Genomic DNA, 17,091 nt, shown 5'->3' with positions numbered 1-17,091 from the left:
GAGGAATTTGACTCGGTGCAATGCTGCTACATTAAACATTTAACAAATAGTAGAGATAAAAATAAAGATAAAGTAAATACTATAATAAAAGCTAACATCTACTATAATAAAAACTAACATCTAAGTACACTGTACAACAAAAAAGTGACTAAGTGAATAAAGTGACCAGTAGCAGCAGGTGGTGGGGGCCACCACATAGTGCAAATATTGTAGTGCAAAAATAGTGATAATTGTTGATGAGTCGGTGCTGAGCTGCTGAACATAGGCACATGTGTGTGTGAGGTAGAGTCATGATGGGAGTGGTCTTTTTTAAAGATATCAGTGCTCTCATCCATAGGCTACAAGGGGTTGCTGAATGGTTCAATAAAAATGATGTGAATCATATGATGTGACCTTCACAGTCTCAACCTGACTATGGGATATGTTGGACCAGCATGTTAGACCGTATTCTCCACCACAATCATCAAAACACCAAATGTAGGAGTATTTTAAAATGGCATTCATCCCTACATTAGAGTTCCAGAGATTCTGAGAATCTCCTATTTTGTTCCCTTAGAGGGAAGGGTCACCGCAAATCAAGACAAAGTTGTTCTGAATGGTCACTTTTATCCCACGATGAAGCTTTTCTATCCTGATGGCAGTGGTCTTTTTAAAGATATCAGTGCTACAAGGGGTCACGGAATGGCTTGGTGAAAATGATGTGAATCCTATGATGCGGCCTTCATTGTCACCGGATCGCAACCCAACTATGGGAGACGTTGGACCAGCATGTTAAACAATGTTCTCCACCACTATCATCAAAACCCCAAATGTGGGAGTATCTTAAAATGGCAATCATCCCTCCAGCAGAGCTCCGGAGATTCTGAGAATCAAAATATATGCAATGACGCTGTTCTGGTGGCAGCACCATACTAAGACACTTCATGTTGGTTTTTCCTTCAATTTCTCATCCCTCTGCTTATTTTTTTCCCGTAAAATGACATTATCAGACTATGAAACCAGAAATTTAGACTCCCTACGCAACACTAATGCCATTGGCTCCATCACGACAGGAAAAAAGCTGATTTTTTACAATTACAATTTACTACGTTACCTGAGCCCGTTCTAACTTTTCAAAAGCAGCTCAACATGAAAAATGTGGTAGTTTTTTTGGCCTGAGCGGTGGAGGATGACTTACTGGTGCAGGGAGAGTCAGGGGGGTCGCTGTCAGCTCTGTAGAAACCATTCTGGCAGGGACAAATATTGGCTCCTCGTGCATTGGTGCGACTGTTGGACGGGCAGGGAGCACATGATCCCTCCCCGAATTTGGATTTGAAGGTCCCCGGGATGCAGGCTGGATGGAGGAGAAAATAAAAAAAACAATAAGACCAAAAAATGAAATAAAAAAACAACTGGCTGGGCTGTCAGCGATTCAAAAGACCAGCGGCTGTCACATCTGTCACAGAACACAAACTGTATCTGTGAAGTACCTGCAAAAGCCCAGTATTTATTGAGAAAACGTTGATATGTATGTGAGAGATGGGCAAACACTTGAGCGTTAGGGGCTTATCTGTACATTTGCATCTGCACTTTCATTTTCACTCTCAACTAGGTGACATTAATCTCCCTAAAAAGAGAGCGAGAGTGACAGCAAAGTTTCACGCTGAAGAGGAGGAAAAGGAGGATAAAGATGAAGACCGACTGCTGACAGGAGATTGCTGTTGTCAGACAAACAGGGATGGAGAATGCTTCTGAGAAAAGGGATACACCCTAAACCCATCAATCAGTGTCGGCTCGGTCCTCAGCTCTCCAAAACCACGCCGCTGAATACAAACAAGGCCTCCACACGCATGCAGAACAGCTCCATAATAAGCCAATAAATCAATTCAAATGAAGGGACATCAGACGAGACGTAAATTAGCTGAGCGGAGTTATTAGAAAAGTATACAAAGTACGGTAATCTCAGACGATGTGTCCATGCGATTAATTTGAATTCCAAAGTGTCGTGCTGAAGGTTGGCTGATATCGAGTCTTAAGGATAAACCAGCATAAGCCTAGACTAAAGAAGGATTCAGATAAAGGGGATTAGCAGCAAAAGGTCTGGATATATCAGCTCCAGAGCCCCACATTTTTACTGTTTGCCACATTCCTAACCGGTGGTGTAAAAAGTGGGGGTCTCTGGCAAACATCTGTCCTGTCAGCGTGAGGGCTCATAAAACGCAGCCGGCGAGGGAGAGAGCATGATTAACTAGTTAGGCTAAGTGGTCTTTCAGTTTGAACTCAAGTTCCAGCTAATTCCCAACAATGGCACTTTTAGGAAAATCAGCACAACTAATGGCCCCACGGTAGCAACGTGCAATAAAAAGCCAAAGAAGCCAGGATGAAAATGGACTTTTTGTTCTTTCATAATTCACTGATAGCTTCGGGCCCTCCGATCTGATTTATTTTTCTCCTGTTACACGCCGCATCATCATCATCATCATCTTCTTTTATTTGTTTGTTTTCCTCACTTCTCTTTTTCGAGAGGGTGCTGAATCACCCCACCATCCCCCTTCTATCCATTAACCTCTTTGGAGGGCACAATGATTTTCCTGTTTTTGATACACTAATGCTCTTATTGTCTCTCCTCGTCCTCTTTCTTCCTTCTTCTTCTTCCTCTTCTCTCCATCTCATGCGGTGTTTGGCTGCGAGCGAGCGGTGAGACAGAGGTAAGAAATGAAATGTCTGAGTGATTAATGTTAGCGTGGCAGTGTTGGCTCACGTTGGTCTGAATGGTGTTAATGAGTGTGGCCGCCTGTAGATTAACTAACGGGAGGGCCGCGGAGGAAATTACACTTCCTCATCGCAACTGCTGGCTGAAGCCCTGGAGAGCTTTTTATCAGGCATTGGCGGCAAGCTTTTAACCTTGAGCAGCCAAATGGCAACGAATGAGCTCTCCAGCGCATGTTAGACACTATTTCTCACGGCCAGGTGAGAGGAGGCTTCGCTTGTCTTTCTTTGACTCCCTACAGCCTCCCTCCCTTTTCATTCTTCTCCCCTTCGCTGCTGTTTCCGTCCCATCTCTGGCAATTCACGCCTTTTAACTCGCACTATCTCTCTTTCTCAGCAACATCTCTCTTCTCCGGACTCCGTCTTTTCCCTTCTATTATCTGCATTTCCTCGTGCAAAATCTATTGGCTCTCTGTTTTGTGCCTCTCCCCCGCTATCTTTCTCTCCCTCCTGTCCTGCTCGCACAATATTTGTATGCGGCTCCTCTCTGCAACACCTCATTAATTCATACTCTCCTCCACCCTCCTTCACCCCCTTTCAGGAGCCACACAATAAATGCAGAGAAGAGGGCACAGACTGAGGTGACTTGCGCTGAGCATATAAAGGAGCTTTGGTTAAATAAAAGTCTAAATGTCTGTTAAATACACATACCCTGGCACTGAGTGCTGTCTGCAGAAGGTTCAAATCCAGCCACGCAGGTGCACGAGCCCACAGGAACCATCCACTCGCCGTCCCCGTTGCAGTAGAGTTTCAAGGGGACGGACACCTCCATGGCGTTGGTCACACAGGCCCCTGGAGCGATCACTAAGGAGGTGGCTTCTGCCCCCGTGGCGGTCTCAGGGAAGACGGCGAAATTAGCGATGGTGGTGGAGCACTTCTTGAAGAAAACCCTGACGGAGATGAGGGACATGCAGGCTCCCAGGTCCTGGAAGGCCAAGTAGAAGCCCGCCTTGGAGAGGGGGCCAAAGCTGCGCACTTTGGTGTTGATTCTACCCGCCTCCCTCAGAGAGAAACTCTCATCTGGAGCTATAGTATCCACCTTCACGTAGGGGTTCTCCCTCCACAGAGGGCTGGTGTCTGTAGCCATGTCTCCCTCGGACTCGTAGTAAAACAGGTTGAAGGTCTCTTTGCAGGAGCCGGGGATGTTGGGGATGCTGGCGCAGTCGCGGACCGAGAACTTGAGCTCCACGTAGACGCGCAGCACGCCTTTACGTGGGATAAAGTCTGTCCTCAGCCAGTTGTTCTGGTTGGGCTGTTTGACATTACACACCTGGTAGGTTCTGATAGGGCTCATGGAGTCGTCGTAGCCGCTAACCTCCTCCCACTGTGGAGACAACAAGGACACACTGTGATAAAGGCAGAGATGACAACAGCAACAGCTTTTAAAGAAAAAAAAAACAACAAATGTGAGCACAAATGAAGACAACGCAGACAGAATAATAGGTTCAAGATACAAACTCAAAACTGATTGCCCAATGCTTTTTCCTAATGTGAAAACAATTCTATTCATCATTCAGCATGAACTCCCTCATTTAATAAGCAGTTAATTAATATTAACTAATGTTAAATGCAGTGCATTCTGATGCAAACTATAGCACAGAGGATGCTCCAAACAGATGATAAAAACCCAACACAACACTAAAAACACGTTCCCACAGTGTGCTGCGTACAACCCGGCCTGTGAGGAATAATTAGCAGTGAAAACGCTTCTAATTGCATGAATCATTCAGAAAATTCCAATCATTATGGACTATTAATAGAAAACATTTTCCGATTAAAACACATTTCACGCATTACGACCAGTTGTGTGCCGATGGCGCGTTGTAGGCTTGAAAAGAAAAGAGGGACGTTTTGCAGCCGAGATTCTCACAAATGCGGTGGTTATGGGGCTTTATTGAAGTTTAGTAGCTATTAAATAAACTGCAGATGCACCGACAGGAAAACTGGGCTCTAGTCTATGTCTGTTGCAGTGCAATCGAAACAGCCTCAAGAGGAGATTTGGTTTCTATAACATATGAATTTGTAATCTGAAAAAGAGATGAGAGCAACAAACTGTACGTTTTAAGTGGAAACATTGTCCGTGTATCTATAATGCAAACAGTGAGTTATTTATTAAAATGACCATCTAAATGCAATGCTTTCGGTGTGATTGCAGCATGGCAGCACTCCTGAGCACTTCACGTTATGTAGACTGTATTATCTACATCCTTCATGCCTACACATACAGCAAGAGTGCACATATTTGCATCTGCTGTGGTTTATAAAGCTGCCAGACTGAAGCCTTTCCACAGCATGTAGCCCTGAAAAAAGTGACACAGAAATGACTTCTGTCTTTGTGTGCAGCTCTCGATGTGTTTGTATGCGGTAACTAACATTTGAATCTCTGATAAATGGCGTCATTGGCTAATAAATTTAGTCCATTAGGATATAACCTTGTGAGAAGTCAATCTTTTTTTGATTTTTCCCCTAATTCCCTGTTGGACTGAACATTTCGTTTTCATAACAAATGAGCATCCACGAAATTGATTATTTCAACTAGAGGAAAATAATGCATAACTCATCTCACGTCTCTGAGCTCCTGTGCAATTTATTCCCAAACGATGAGCCCAAGAGTCAGCATTAGGCGTCGTAAATCACCAGCAACACGTTGATGCACTAGCTGACAAATATGATAATTGCTGTCCCCTGAACGTATGGGCTTGTCAGGTGCTGAGGAGAGGGGCTGCCTCGCCAGTCGTGACATATGACTTCATGGATGCTAGGACATTCAGAGCTGGCCCTCGTAGGGAAAAGAAGGAGCCGGGGCCTGCCGAAGATCGTTTCCATGGAAACCCACCATTTCCATTGACTGACTTTGCGCTCACGTAGCGAAGACAAATTACACTGGCCGGGTGTGGGGGAGGTCTGTCAGGCTGTTAGCCCTGGGGTCAAATTCATGTTGTTTTATTTTCTCACAATTCCTATAGGGGGTATCAACTGAAAACCTTAATTTCTGCCTGTAATGTGCTCTCGGGCCCGTATTATAAAAGACACAAGCACATGCTTTCAATTATCAGCCTCTCTATCCTGGGAGACACGCAAGGTAAAGCCTACCTAATAGTTCTGACACACTGTGGGGATTTGTCTTGTGTTTCTGCTCATTTGTATGTTTAAAGCACAATATGCAGGGATTCTGTGCACTTTTTTGTTTTGTTTTTTTACGTGGTCTAAATACTGACATCTTTGATATGTTGTACACCACATTGCAGTGTGGTTCTCATTTGCTTTATAGTATCCAAGAAAGCAAACATACACTGCAAAAACAAAGATATAAAACAGTAGGAGGTGTGCTGTTCAAGGCAGACTGGGCTCTATTAACAAGCAAATGGAACAAATGCTGTTAAAGACAAAAAAAGAAAAGAAAAAGAAAGAACACACACACACACACATACAAAAACAAAAACTAAACACATGCACGAATTAACTCACCCCACTCTCTGGGAACGTGGTCCAAGCCAGCTCTGTGGTAGCCCACCGACTGTCCATAAGGGTTTCTGCAAATTAAGAGTAGGAGGAAGGTTCACAAACTGGAATTAAATGGTGTGAGGAAAGAAAAACCAAATTGTTGCAGCGCATTAAGGGCCACACACACTAAAGCTCCCAGTGCTTTGACAAAAGGATGCAGGTAAAACTTACTCTCCCTCTTTCATAACCTCCACCCACAGGCACTCAATTTTTGAAAGCGCTGACAATCACGGCGTATCTGTGATGCCGCCTAATTAAGGCTTTCTCTCACCGTGTGTGTGTGTGTGTGTGTGTGTGTGTGTGTGTGTGTGTGTGTGTGTGTGTGTGTGTGTTTGGCACTCGCAAATGCACTTCTTTCAATATTCATTTGTGGAACTAATAGCAAAGCATCCTCCAAGATGCCTTCAGAGGGGAAATATTCCATTAACCAGAGCTGCTTCAGTGGGGTCATATAAGCACGGGGAAATTTAATATAACACATTTTAAGGCTCTCAGCTGAGATCTGAGTTAACAAGTGATCCGGGCAGATGTTTTCTTCACCTGGAACGGAGAGCGGGGAATAAACATCAGGATCAATGAGCGGTGTTGTCAGCCTGTCAGAGAGATGTCGCCTGAGCGGTCAGACGAGTTCATCGCACCTCAGAGGAACTAAAAACCCTCTCCGGGGCTCTCGGCATACAGCTGTGGCCGAGCCGGCGCCCATTGTTCTGCTGTTGTCGGCACATAATTACTGCAACAATTACACTTTCTTCGTGGAGACTCAGTGACACGACGCCTGCTGTGCGCCATTTGCTCACAAGTTGTTGATAACGGTGCTGAAGGAGGGTGTGAGAGGCTAAAACAAATAGCATGTCCTGCGTAGAAGCAACACACTCTCTCGCAGAAAACACAGGCTTTGTTCTGGTGGCAGACTGAAGACAGTGCAGCTACAGTACAGCGTGTCCTTGGCTTTTGTGTGTCAATAATAGAAGTTGTTTGATTGAGTGGATAGATCACTCGTCCATCTGTAGCCGCTGAGCAAGAGATATGAGCGGGGTTTACAGTGTGTGCTGTGTGTTCATTAGAGAAACCACAATGGCTTTTCTTCTTTGTGGAGGGTGGGAGATGATGAAGAGAGATCTGTGCATCCAGCAGGATAGATTACTGGACTCGATTACTTCTCTGTGTTGTTCACCATTACGAGTCAAGAGCAAGAGAGCTTTAATTCTAATTAAAGTCTGCAAAACACAGATAAATAGACTCGTGTCTGCTCACGTGGACGCGGTCGCACCAGAGTTCTACAGAGCAGAAGCCAGTAATCAGACGCGTCAGCTGCCGGTGTGCAGGAGGATACAGGAGCTGGTGTTTGATGTGCTCTGTAGGGCTGAATAATTAATCGATTTCAAATCAAAATCGTTATTCGAAACAAAGCAATCAGTGAATCACAAAGGCGCCAATTTAGGATGGATGTTGTGCAGCATGTCTGAAATGATTTTGAGGAAACATCTATTTTATAGACGTTGCGATTTGGGATTTAAATATTTAATGTTCAGCATCAGCTCAGTGCTCACTGTATTTTCACTACTTTATTAAATTCATCTGATACTATGGTTATCAGTTGATGAGTTTGAGTACTATTCTCTGATTCCAGCTTCTTAAATGTGATATTTTCTGGTTTCTTTTCTCTTCTTTGACTGTAAACTGAGTATCTTTGGGTTGTGGACAAAATAATACATTCATTATGTTGGACTTTGTGAAATATTTGTGGACATTTTTCTCCACTCTCTGGCATTTTAGAGATCAAACAACTAATCGATCAATCCAGACAATGATCAACAGATTAGTCGGCAATAGAATTCCTCATTAGTTGCAGCCCTTAATGTCCATCATAATGTTATGAAACATCAAAATAATTGGAAAAGGAGGAGTAAAAGCAGCATTTTCTCACATTTTAGTTGTGGATTGGTTAACTTTTGTAGTCCTGACTGATAGAATGGAGGAAACAATACCCTGAAAATTCCAAAAAGAAGAAAAAAATGACTGAAAAATGGTTAACAGAGATGCAAATCATATAGAAGCACCACTATGGCTCTTTAAATGTCACGTTAAATGAGATTTTATAGACTTAAAAACAAATTGATAATAGATTCACCTCATGAGATACCATAAAAGGTGTGACAGTCATGCAAGTATAAGACAGTATAAATTTGTAAAATAAACGACACGACGGTTTAAAGTCTGGACCAGACACGGTGCCAAATGTATTAAATCAAACCTGAACCATGCAGAGGACACTGATGGATGGACAACAACTGCTGAAAGTTTCAATCTGTTTAAATCCAAAGAAAACCCGAGTTCCAGCATTTGTCTCATCATTTAACAGCCATATCTTGTGTATTCTCCACTGTTGCCTTTGTGATTTCCAAACTTCATTGTTTCAAATTGCGAAATCGATTAGTAGCTCAGTTTTAAACGGTGTCAAGGGTTTTACAAATCACTGCCTTCCTCCTGGTGTGACACTTTCTGTGGAATCATGTGATGAAGCTCCATCACATGTTTTAAATCCAGTACACAGTGAATATTGAACAGAAGCAGGGAAGAGAAGCTAAAGCTTGACGATGATTTAACGCATCACAAAGTCCTGTTGCTTTGAGTTTACGTGATTTTTTTGATGGGCCATCAGCTAGCGTCTATAATTGCTGGGTCATGCAGCAACATGGAGACAGTGGCTTCATCTTTCTATGAGAAATCTGTAAAGGTACTTTCCCATAAAACTAGATTCCTGGTAATTTGGTAGCTTATGTATTAAGGTGTGACATAACCATTAATTAAAACTCATTAAAAGATGACTCATTAAGCACGTACTAATCACATAAACTGATCATTTCCTAATGGAGAACCATCTACGTCAGTTAAAGATGTGTTAAAGCAGAGTTCTTTTATGTAAAGAGGAGCTAAAGTGGAATAAACAGATGAGTTAGTGCTGCACAAAGCAAAAATCATTTCATTTAAAGGAGAATAAGTGGCTGCCTCAATTTTTGTTGACAATGGAAAACCCATTTACCTCGGTGTGATAATTAGTATTTATGCACAAAGCAAACGTACATTAACATTCAGAGTTTTAAGTACAAAAGCACCTTTTTTTTTTTGTTTTTTTTAAATAAATGCATTCTTCTGTACTTGTGTGCAGAGGCGCCTGAGCGACAGCAGCTAATAACTTGAGTTGTCGAGCCCAAATACATGCCTGTGAACAAGGTTGTTTCACTGATTAGCACGACTTGAGCCGGGGAGGAGGAACTAATCAGTGAAATCAGCTGCTGTTGTGTTTGCTTGGCCACACTCGGCCCTCAGCGGCACACAGATGGGTGATGCTGCTGATCCATGGATCCAGTCCCCCCTCCTGAGTATCTGATCCGCTGCGTCGCCTCACACCCCACCCCCTCCACTCTTTTCTCCCAGAGGCATCAGAGACAGAATCAGTCAGCCTCAGGTCTGAGCTGAGGCTGCTTTAACCCTCCTGTTGTCTTCATCTCCGGGCACCAAAAAATATTGCTCCCTTGTCTGAAAAAAATCTAAAAATTCAGCAAAAAAACTCCCCAGATTTCTGAAAATTTGCAAAACCTTCAAGAAGAAAATTCCAATAACTGCGTAAAAGTTTTATTTTTTAAAAATTCCCCATTTTGGCAAGAAAATTTTTGTAAATATATTTCAAAAAATGAGTAAAGATCTTCCAAAAAAAATCCTAAAAATATCTAAAGTGATTACATATATATCAGTAAAACTTTGACTATTTTCTTTAACCCTCGTGTCGTCCTGCGGGCCAAAATTGACCTGTTTCAACATTTGAAAATGCGGAAAAGTCATCCTCATTTTCAACATTTTTGGGAAATCTTTGAACATTTTTTGGTGGAAAAAAAGAAATGTTATAAATATTTCTTAAGAACATTCACATAAAAATCAACCAAAATCCAGCGAATTTCGCTGGATTTTGGTTGATTTTTATGTGAATGTTCTTAAAGAAAATATTAAAGTTTTACTGATATATATGTAATCACTTTAGATATTTTTAGGATTTTTTTGGAAGATTTTTACTCATTTTTTGAAAATATTTTCTTGCCAAATTTGTGGGATTTTTTTTTTTTTTTTTTTAAATAAAACTTTTAAGGTAAACTTTTAAGGAATTATTGGAATTTTCTTCCTGAAGGTTTTGCAAATTTTCAAAAATTTGGGGAGTTTTTTTGCTGAATTTTTGGATTTTTTTCAGACAAGAAAACAGTATTTTTTGGTGCCCGTAAATGAGGACAACATTCACAGAGAACATTCACAATGTTCTTTAGAGATATTTTTTTTTGACATTTCTTGTTTTTCCATCAAAAAATGTTCAAAAATTTCCCAAAAATGTTGAAAATGTGGACATCAGAAGTTTCATCACTGTGAATATATATATATATATATATATATATATATATATATATATATATATATATATATATATATATATATATATATTTTCCACATTTTCAAACTTTAAAACGGATCAATCTGACCCGCAGGACAACACTAGGGTTGAACAGGCTTCACCTCTGACCTCCGGGTGCAGCAAGAAAACTTGCCTGCAAACATTTTCCTTACAGCAAAGGCGTAATACACGCCGCACATCCTCGAGCTTAGCATCCGAGCTAAAAAACAATAAAAACCTGCGGCATGAAAAAGCTTTTCGCGAGCTCGCCCTCACCTAAGTGTGTTACCGTCAACTCCCAGAAACCAGTTAAGGTTGAAAAAGATCCCATTTGTTCCACAGCTCTCCCCTCCTCTCCTGTTAAATTTACGGGGCCTCGGAGATCGCATCGCTGCTATAACTCAAATCCAGAAATCTCCCCCCTCTCCCATAAAACTACAGCAGCGGTGGAGTCATGCGGCCCCTGGGGTAAGAAAACAATGCTGCAGTGGGAACTTTAGAGCATCACCACCCATGGCATTTACCTTTATTTTATTTCTTTACTTTTTTTTTGATCGCCCGCTGGAGCCAAAACGCCACACAACTTTGCATTCTCTGGGCGCTTTGGGAGCTCACACATGCTAATGTTTTATTCACTTTGAGAGCGCGGCTGCATCATGAAAGGAAAGGCCTCCCCTTGTACTACCCTGACACTGGCTGCCAACGAGCAAACATATGAAATATTAACAGACAAACATCATCATCATCATCATCATCGGCATCAGGATGATCAAATGTGCAGCTATAAATAGGTGCTGAGGAAACTTCTTCTTCGTGGCATGTGTCTCTCTCTGCAGAATCGAGTAGGATGCTCAGCTTGACGCTTGATGAGCAGTTTTTGAAACAAGTCAAGCTGACCTAATTCAATCTCTCTTCAGGGTTGCTTGCGTCTGCTTTCACGGGTCAGCAAATAATAATTCTTGTTGATACTCTCATGTATGGAAAGCAAGAAAAGCTCTCTGTTAATTAAAATCCTGCTTTTTTTTGGAGCAGAAATCCCACCTATACATGCTGCAGATTGTTTTATAAAACGCCTCCTGAGCGCACATCCGTCTGCTTTACGAGCTTTTTAAAAGTAAGAGTACAGTAAACGCTGACTGTAAATGAGAGCATTACAGCATAAAAACGTCACCGTCCGCTGAGGCTTTTACTGCCTGTTGGTGCGAGCTGCAGATAAGTCATCAGTGTAGCTTTCCTAAATAACCCCTAGGTTGCATTCCAGCTCCCATCATCCAAAACACTTGCCAATGTGGGAAACAACAACAACAAAAAAAACCCAACAGATTCAAGCCATGTGTTGAAATCCAACAGTAGCCAGAATAAAACGCTCCTCCTCATATCCCCAGTTTAAACCCATCCCATGATCTGCCCTTCATGTTTATCCTCAGAGGACAAACATTAGTTAACCCCTGAGCTTTGAGTAACAGTTAGCGGGGCCGGGGCTTTGTCGGCAGGGGGGGAAATGGGGGCGATCATCTCGGCGTGAGAGCCCACTGGGACTCGGAGAGCTGCTGCTGCCGCTGCATTGATTTACTTTGCTGACACCAGAATTGATGAGGGGATCGGGGCTGGCCACGGTCCAGCCGAGGCAGATTGGACTGAGGAGGAGGAGGAGGCTGGGAGCCGGTTGGGGTTGAGTCTCTGTGGTGGTGGTGGTGGTGGTGGTGGGTTTCTCCCTGGAGCAACACTCCCCTGTTGATGGCTGCAGAATACTTGTTAAGTCGCTGACCTTTAATTCACACTTGTCATCTAATATGTTTCACATGTGGAGCATCAGGCGGTGGAGATTGATCCGCTCTGCTGTGTGTTTAAGCATCCACGGCGGCGATGGTGGCTTCTTCTAAATCCCCCCCGTTTTTTTTATACAGTGACAGTGAAGGGGACGCCCCACCTCCACCTCCACCTCCATCATGCTGCCTCCCCGGACTGGATCTAACCTCTAACCAGGGGAGGAAAGGTGGGGCAGGTGGGCATCCTCGCTCATCTTGTGGGTGTGACAAACAAGGACAATAGCAACAGGGCAGCCCCTTCAGCCGCAATGGAAACACTGTGGATGTCATCACACGGCAAACACACTCACTGCTGGTACATGTGGATCACACACACCCAGCACAATAGCTCACTTAACCAGAGCTGCCTTTTTATTAACAGCCCCCAATTAGGCAAAAACAGGAGTGCAGTCTTGCTCTGCAGATTTAACTCCTCCTATGATGGCAGCATAAATTAGTGATGTGGTAAATAAGATTCAAATTGTGAGAAGAAAACACACACTGTGCTCCCTCCCTCTCTCCCTCCTTTCCTTCTTCCACACCCCCGCCCCCATATATTCCTTGCTGCTAATTGTGTGTTTTTCCCCCCTGTTATTCTAACGCATCCAAACATCCCATTGTTCACGAGCAGGAGGCAAAAGTAGAAAATAAATAAATAAACAAAACAAACGAAGCGACATACCTTCCACAGCCAGGACCACGGGTACAACGAGGCTGCACACCCACAGCAAGTAATCCATTGTCATAAAACAGGCTTTTGCAACATGAATATAGGTGTGCAGACTGGACCCCCTCGGATGGATGGAGACTCAGACAGCCGAGCTTTTGGTTCCTCTCCCGGTTCTCATGTCTTTAGTTGTGATCAGGGCTCTCACCGCCCCGCTCAGCCCAAATCCTGCACACGGAGACGCAGCTGCATTCACTCAGCTCCCCCCTTTTTTTTTATTCCTCCGGAGTTGTGAGTGAATGCGATGCTTGCAGGAAGAAGCGCTACACTGCGCCCGATCTCAGTCTCATTATTCTCTTTATGTGACTTTACCCACACCGAGCCTCCGTCCAGGGGCGCATCTCCGGGGCTGCTGCCCTCCAGGGGGGGGAAAGCGACGGGTAACCGGCCGAGAGGTGTCGTCCGCCCGCAGAGGAACCAGAGAAGTCCGCGCAGACCAACTCCGTCACTGTAGCTGTTGCTCCTCTGTGAGGGATGTGCGTCGGAATGGCAACACTGGGACAGAGACAGACATGGAGGGGGGCGGGGCGGGGGCTCAGGGAGCGTCAAGAGGCACCACGGTAGCACAAGACTTCCTGTCCAGACTTTCAAAATATCACCACACTCTTCTTCTTCTTCATATACACAGCTGAAATCTAATGCAATCCAAAAGGTCAAAGGTAAAAAAATGTCCTGACCAGATTTTCTATTATTATTATAATTATTATTATGATTAGTAGTAGTATCATCATTATCAATAGCAGTAGTAGTATCATTGTGACTATTTTTTTATGAAAATACTATTAAATATCTTGTTGTTATTATGATGACCCCCCCACCCCCCCACCACCACCACACACAGACTTTAACATTGACCGCTGTGAACTATGCCATTTTGCACTCTGCGCTTTATATCTATCGTGAAATATTCTTGTATCTACCTCATTGCCATTTTGCACCTACTTTTCATTCGTATTTGCACTATGTATGACATATTTGCACTGGTATGTTACTAAGCTGTGTTTTTTTGTCTTATTTCTCTCTTTTTTATTTTTATTCCTATATTACTTGCTCTAGATTTGTATATATATTTATCCCTATTTCTTTATTACATCATTGTTGCACTGCCTGCTCTACGTGCCTTTTTAATTGCCCCCTGGGGACAAACAAAGTTTTCTGAATTTGAATCTGATGATGATGATGGTGATGATGATGATGATGACACACTACAGCCTTGGTGGTATAGTGGTTAGCATAGCTGCCTTCCAAGCAGTTGACCCGGATTCAATTCCTGGCCAACGCAGTACCTTTCTTGAATTTCTCCTAGGATTCATAAAGTATCTATCGATGATGATGAATATTATTATCATTATTCCACCAAGGAAAACGGTGCAGTTATGTGACAATCAGTGTATGTTTTACTGTCAATCTGTCCTTACGTCTGTGCACAACATTACTCAAAACGGACAAATGGATTTGGGTGAAATTTTCAGGGAAGATCAGAAATGACACAAGGACCAAGTGGTTAGATTTTGGCAGTGATGCAGCTTATAGTCTGGATCTGTGAATTTGTTAAAGATTTCTGTATCATTGTGAGATAGCGGCCCAGTGTCACTGTAACTATGACAGCAAGTGAACACTACATCGGCTGCCTGCTGACGATCACATGATTACAATCCTACTACAAACCAACCACTACGGACTTATCGGGACTTATCTGTCAGAAATTATACAACTACTGAGCAGCCTTGGTGGAGTACTGCACAAATAGGCCACGGAAATCTATTGAAATCCAAAAGGTCAGAGGTCAAAAATGTCCAGACTTTCAAAATAATAGGGTGAAGGCAGGGAACAGCCTGGACAGGTCACCAGTTTATCACAGGGCTACATAGGAGACAAACAAGGACACTCACATTCACACCTATAGGCAGTTTAGAGTCATCAGTTAATCTCAGCATGTTTTTGAAATGTGCGAGGAAACCAGAGTACCCAGAGAAAACCCACACATGCACAGGGAGAACATGTAAACTCCACACAGAAAGATCCTAGGCCAGAATTATTATTACTATTAGAAGTAGTAGTATTGTTAATATTTTTATGTAAAAATAATATTAAATATAAAAAAGTAAAAACAAAATTATCTTCCTACTGGATTCCTGGAAACTGGATTCCTGGTAATTTGGTAGCTTATGTATTAAGGTGTGACATAACCATTAATTAAAACTCATTAAAAGATGACTCATTAAGCACGTACTAATCACATAAACTGATCATTTCCTAATGGAGAACCATCTACGTCAGTTAAAGATGTGTTAAAGCAGAGTTCTTTTATGTAAAGAGGAGCTAAAGTGGAATAAACAGATGAGTTAGTGCTGCACAAAGTAAAAATCATTTCATATAAAGGGGAATAAGTGGCCGCCTCAATTTTTGTTGACAATGGAAATCCCATTTACTCTGGCGTGATAATTAATATTTATGCACAAAGCAAACGTACATTTGCATTCAGAGTTTTAAGTACAAAAGCAGCAAATTTTTTATAAATGCATTCTTCTGTACTTGTGTTCAGAGGCGCCTGAGTGACAGCAGCTAATAACTTGAGTTGTCGAGCCCAAATACGCGCCTGTGAACAAGGTTGTTTCACTGATTAGCACGACTTGAGCCGGGGAGGAGGAACTAATCAGTGAAATCAGCTGCTGTAAAAGGTCAAAGGTCAAAAATGTTAAAAAGGTGATAACTCTAAATTAATTTCCTACTGAGGTCATAGTGGGTGGTGGTGTACTGGTGTATGCTAGATTTAAAAGTGTTCTTTTAATAAAGTGGCCATTGTGTGTAGTTGAGGAGTCATGGATGTCTTGGTGGTGCTCTGCCAAGGTTGCTCAGTCTTTGTGTCATTTTCCACGGATGAAGTCTTTAGTAAAAAATTACACAGGCGTGTGTTATGCATGTGTACGTTATGTACGGATACCAAATCAGGTGACCTAAATCTGTCGCGGGCGGCGGGAATTGATGGGACTCAGAAACACCCCCACAGTTTAATCAGTTGTTCCTTGTATGATTTCCAATGAATACGTCCTGATAAGTCCGCAGTGGTAGATTTGTAGTAGGATCACAATGATGCGATCGTCAGCAGGCAGCTGATGTAGCATTCACTTGTTGTCATAGTTACAGTGACGCTGTGACGCTATCTTGCAATGATATGGAAATCCTTAACAAATCTGTGGATCCAGACTATAAGCTGCATCACTGCCAGAAGCTAATCAAGTGGTCATTGTGTCGTTTCTGACCTTCCCTGAAAATTTCGTCCAAATCCGTTATCCCGTTTTTGATTAATGTTGCTAAACAGACAGACAGACAGACAGACAGATGTATGCTGATTGTCACATAACTCTACTGCATTTCTTGGTGAAGTAATATTTAGAAAATGCTTGGTATATTTGTTCAAATTACTTAAATGATCGAAAGACTGCATTGAAATATTAAAGATTTACCATGTAAAAACCTAGAAGAGACAAAAAAGAAAAAGACAGAATTAATGAATACAGCTTTCCTGGTGGTGGTGGTGTGTGTCTTCCTCAAACCTGGGTCCACTAGCAGAGTCCTGGGAGACTGAAGGTTCTGCTCAGTATCTTTTATGTTCCTGTAATTTCACTCGTCTGCAGGGAGACCTCAGATGTTGCACCTGGAATCCGCTGGAGCCACCGTCTCCTGGTTGGGGGGTCACTGCCCCTAATGCTCCTATTACCACTGGGACAATCTTGGCCTTCAACTTCTACATCTGTTCCAGATGTTCCTGCAGCTCCGAGTGCTTCTCAACCTTTTTACGCTCTTTCCTCCTGATGTTACTGTCATCTGCCACAACTGCCCTCATCTGCTTCCTGTCCACCACC

At 42.7% G+C, this 17,091-nt stretch overlaps 1 protein-coding gene across 1 annotated transcript in view; it reads right to left on the bottom strand.

Moving 5' to 3' along the window:
• Positions 1 to 13,720, bottom strand: part of ephb3a (eph receptor B3a) — a 37,492-nt gene extending 23,772 nt beyond the window's left edge. The window contains exons 1-4 of the mRNA XM_023294885.3: positions 13,181 to 13,720; positions 6,217 to 6,281; positions 3,400 to 4,072; positions 1,178 to 1,333 (exon numbers count right to left, since the gene is read on the bottom strand). Of these exons, the coding sequence (XP_023150653.1) occupies positions 1,178 to 1,333; positions 3,400 to 4,072; positions 6,217 to 6,281; positions 13,181 to 13,244 (958 nt within the window). The 5' untranslated portion in view covers positions 13,245 to 13,720. The remainder of the gene's footprint in view (positions 1 to 1,177; positions 1,334 to 3,399; positions 4,073 to 6,216; positions 6,282 to 13,180) is intronic.
• Positions 13,721 to 17,091: the final 3,371 nt, after the last annotated feature.

The sequence above is a fragment of the Amphiprion ocellaris genome, chromosome 10 (assembly GCF_022539595.1).
Source record: "Amphiprion ocellaris isolate individual 3 ecotype Okinawa chromosome 10, ASM2253959v1, whole genome shotgun sequence".
NCBI classification, from domain to species: Eukaryota; Metazoa; Chordata; class Actinopteri; family Pomacentridae; genus Amphiprion; species Amphiprion ocellaris.
This window is presented reverse-complemented; position numbering and strand designations above follow the sequence as displayed.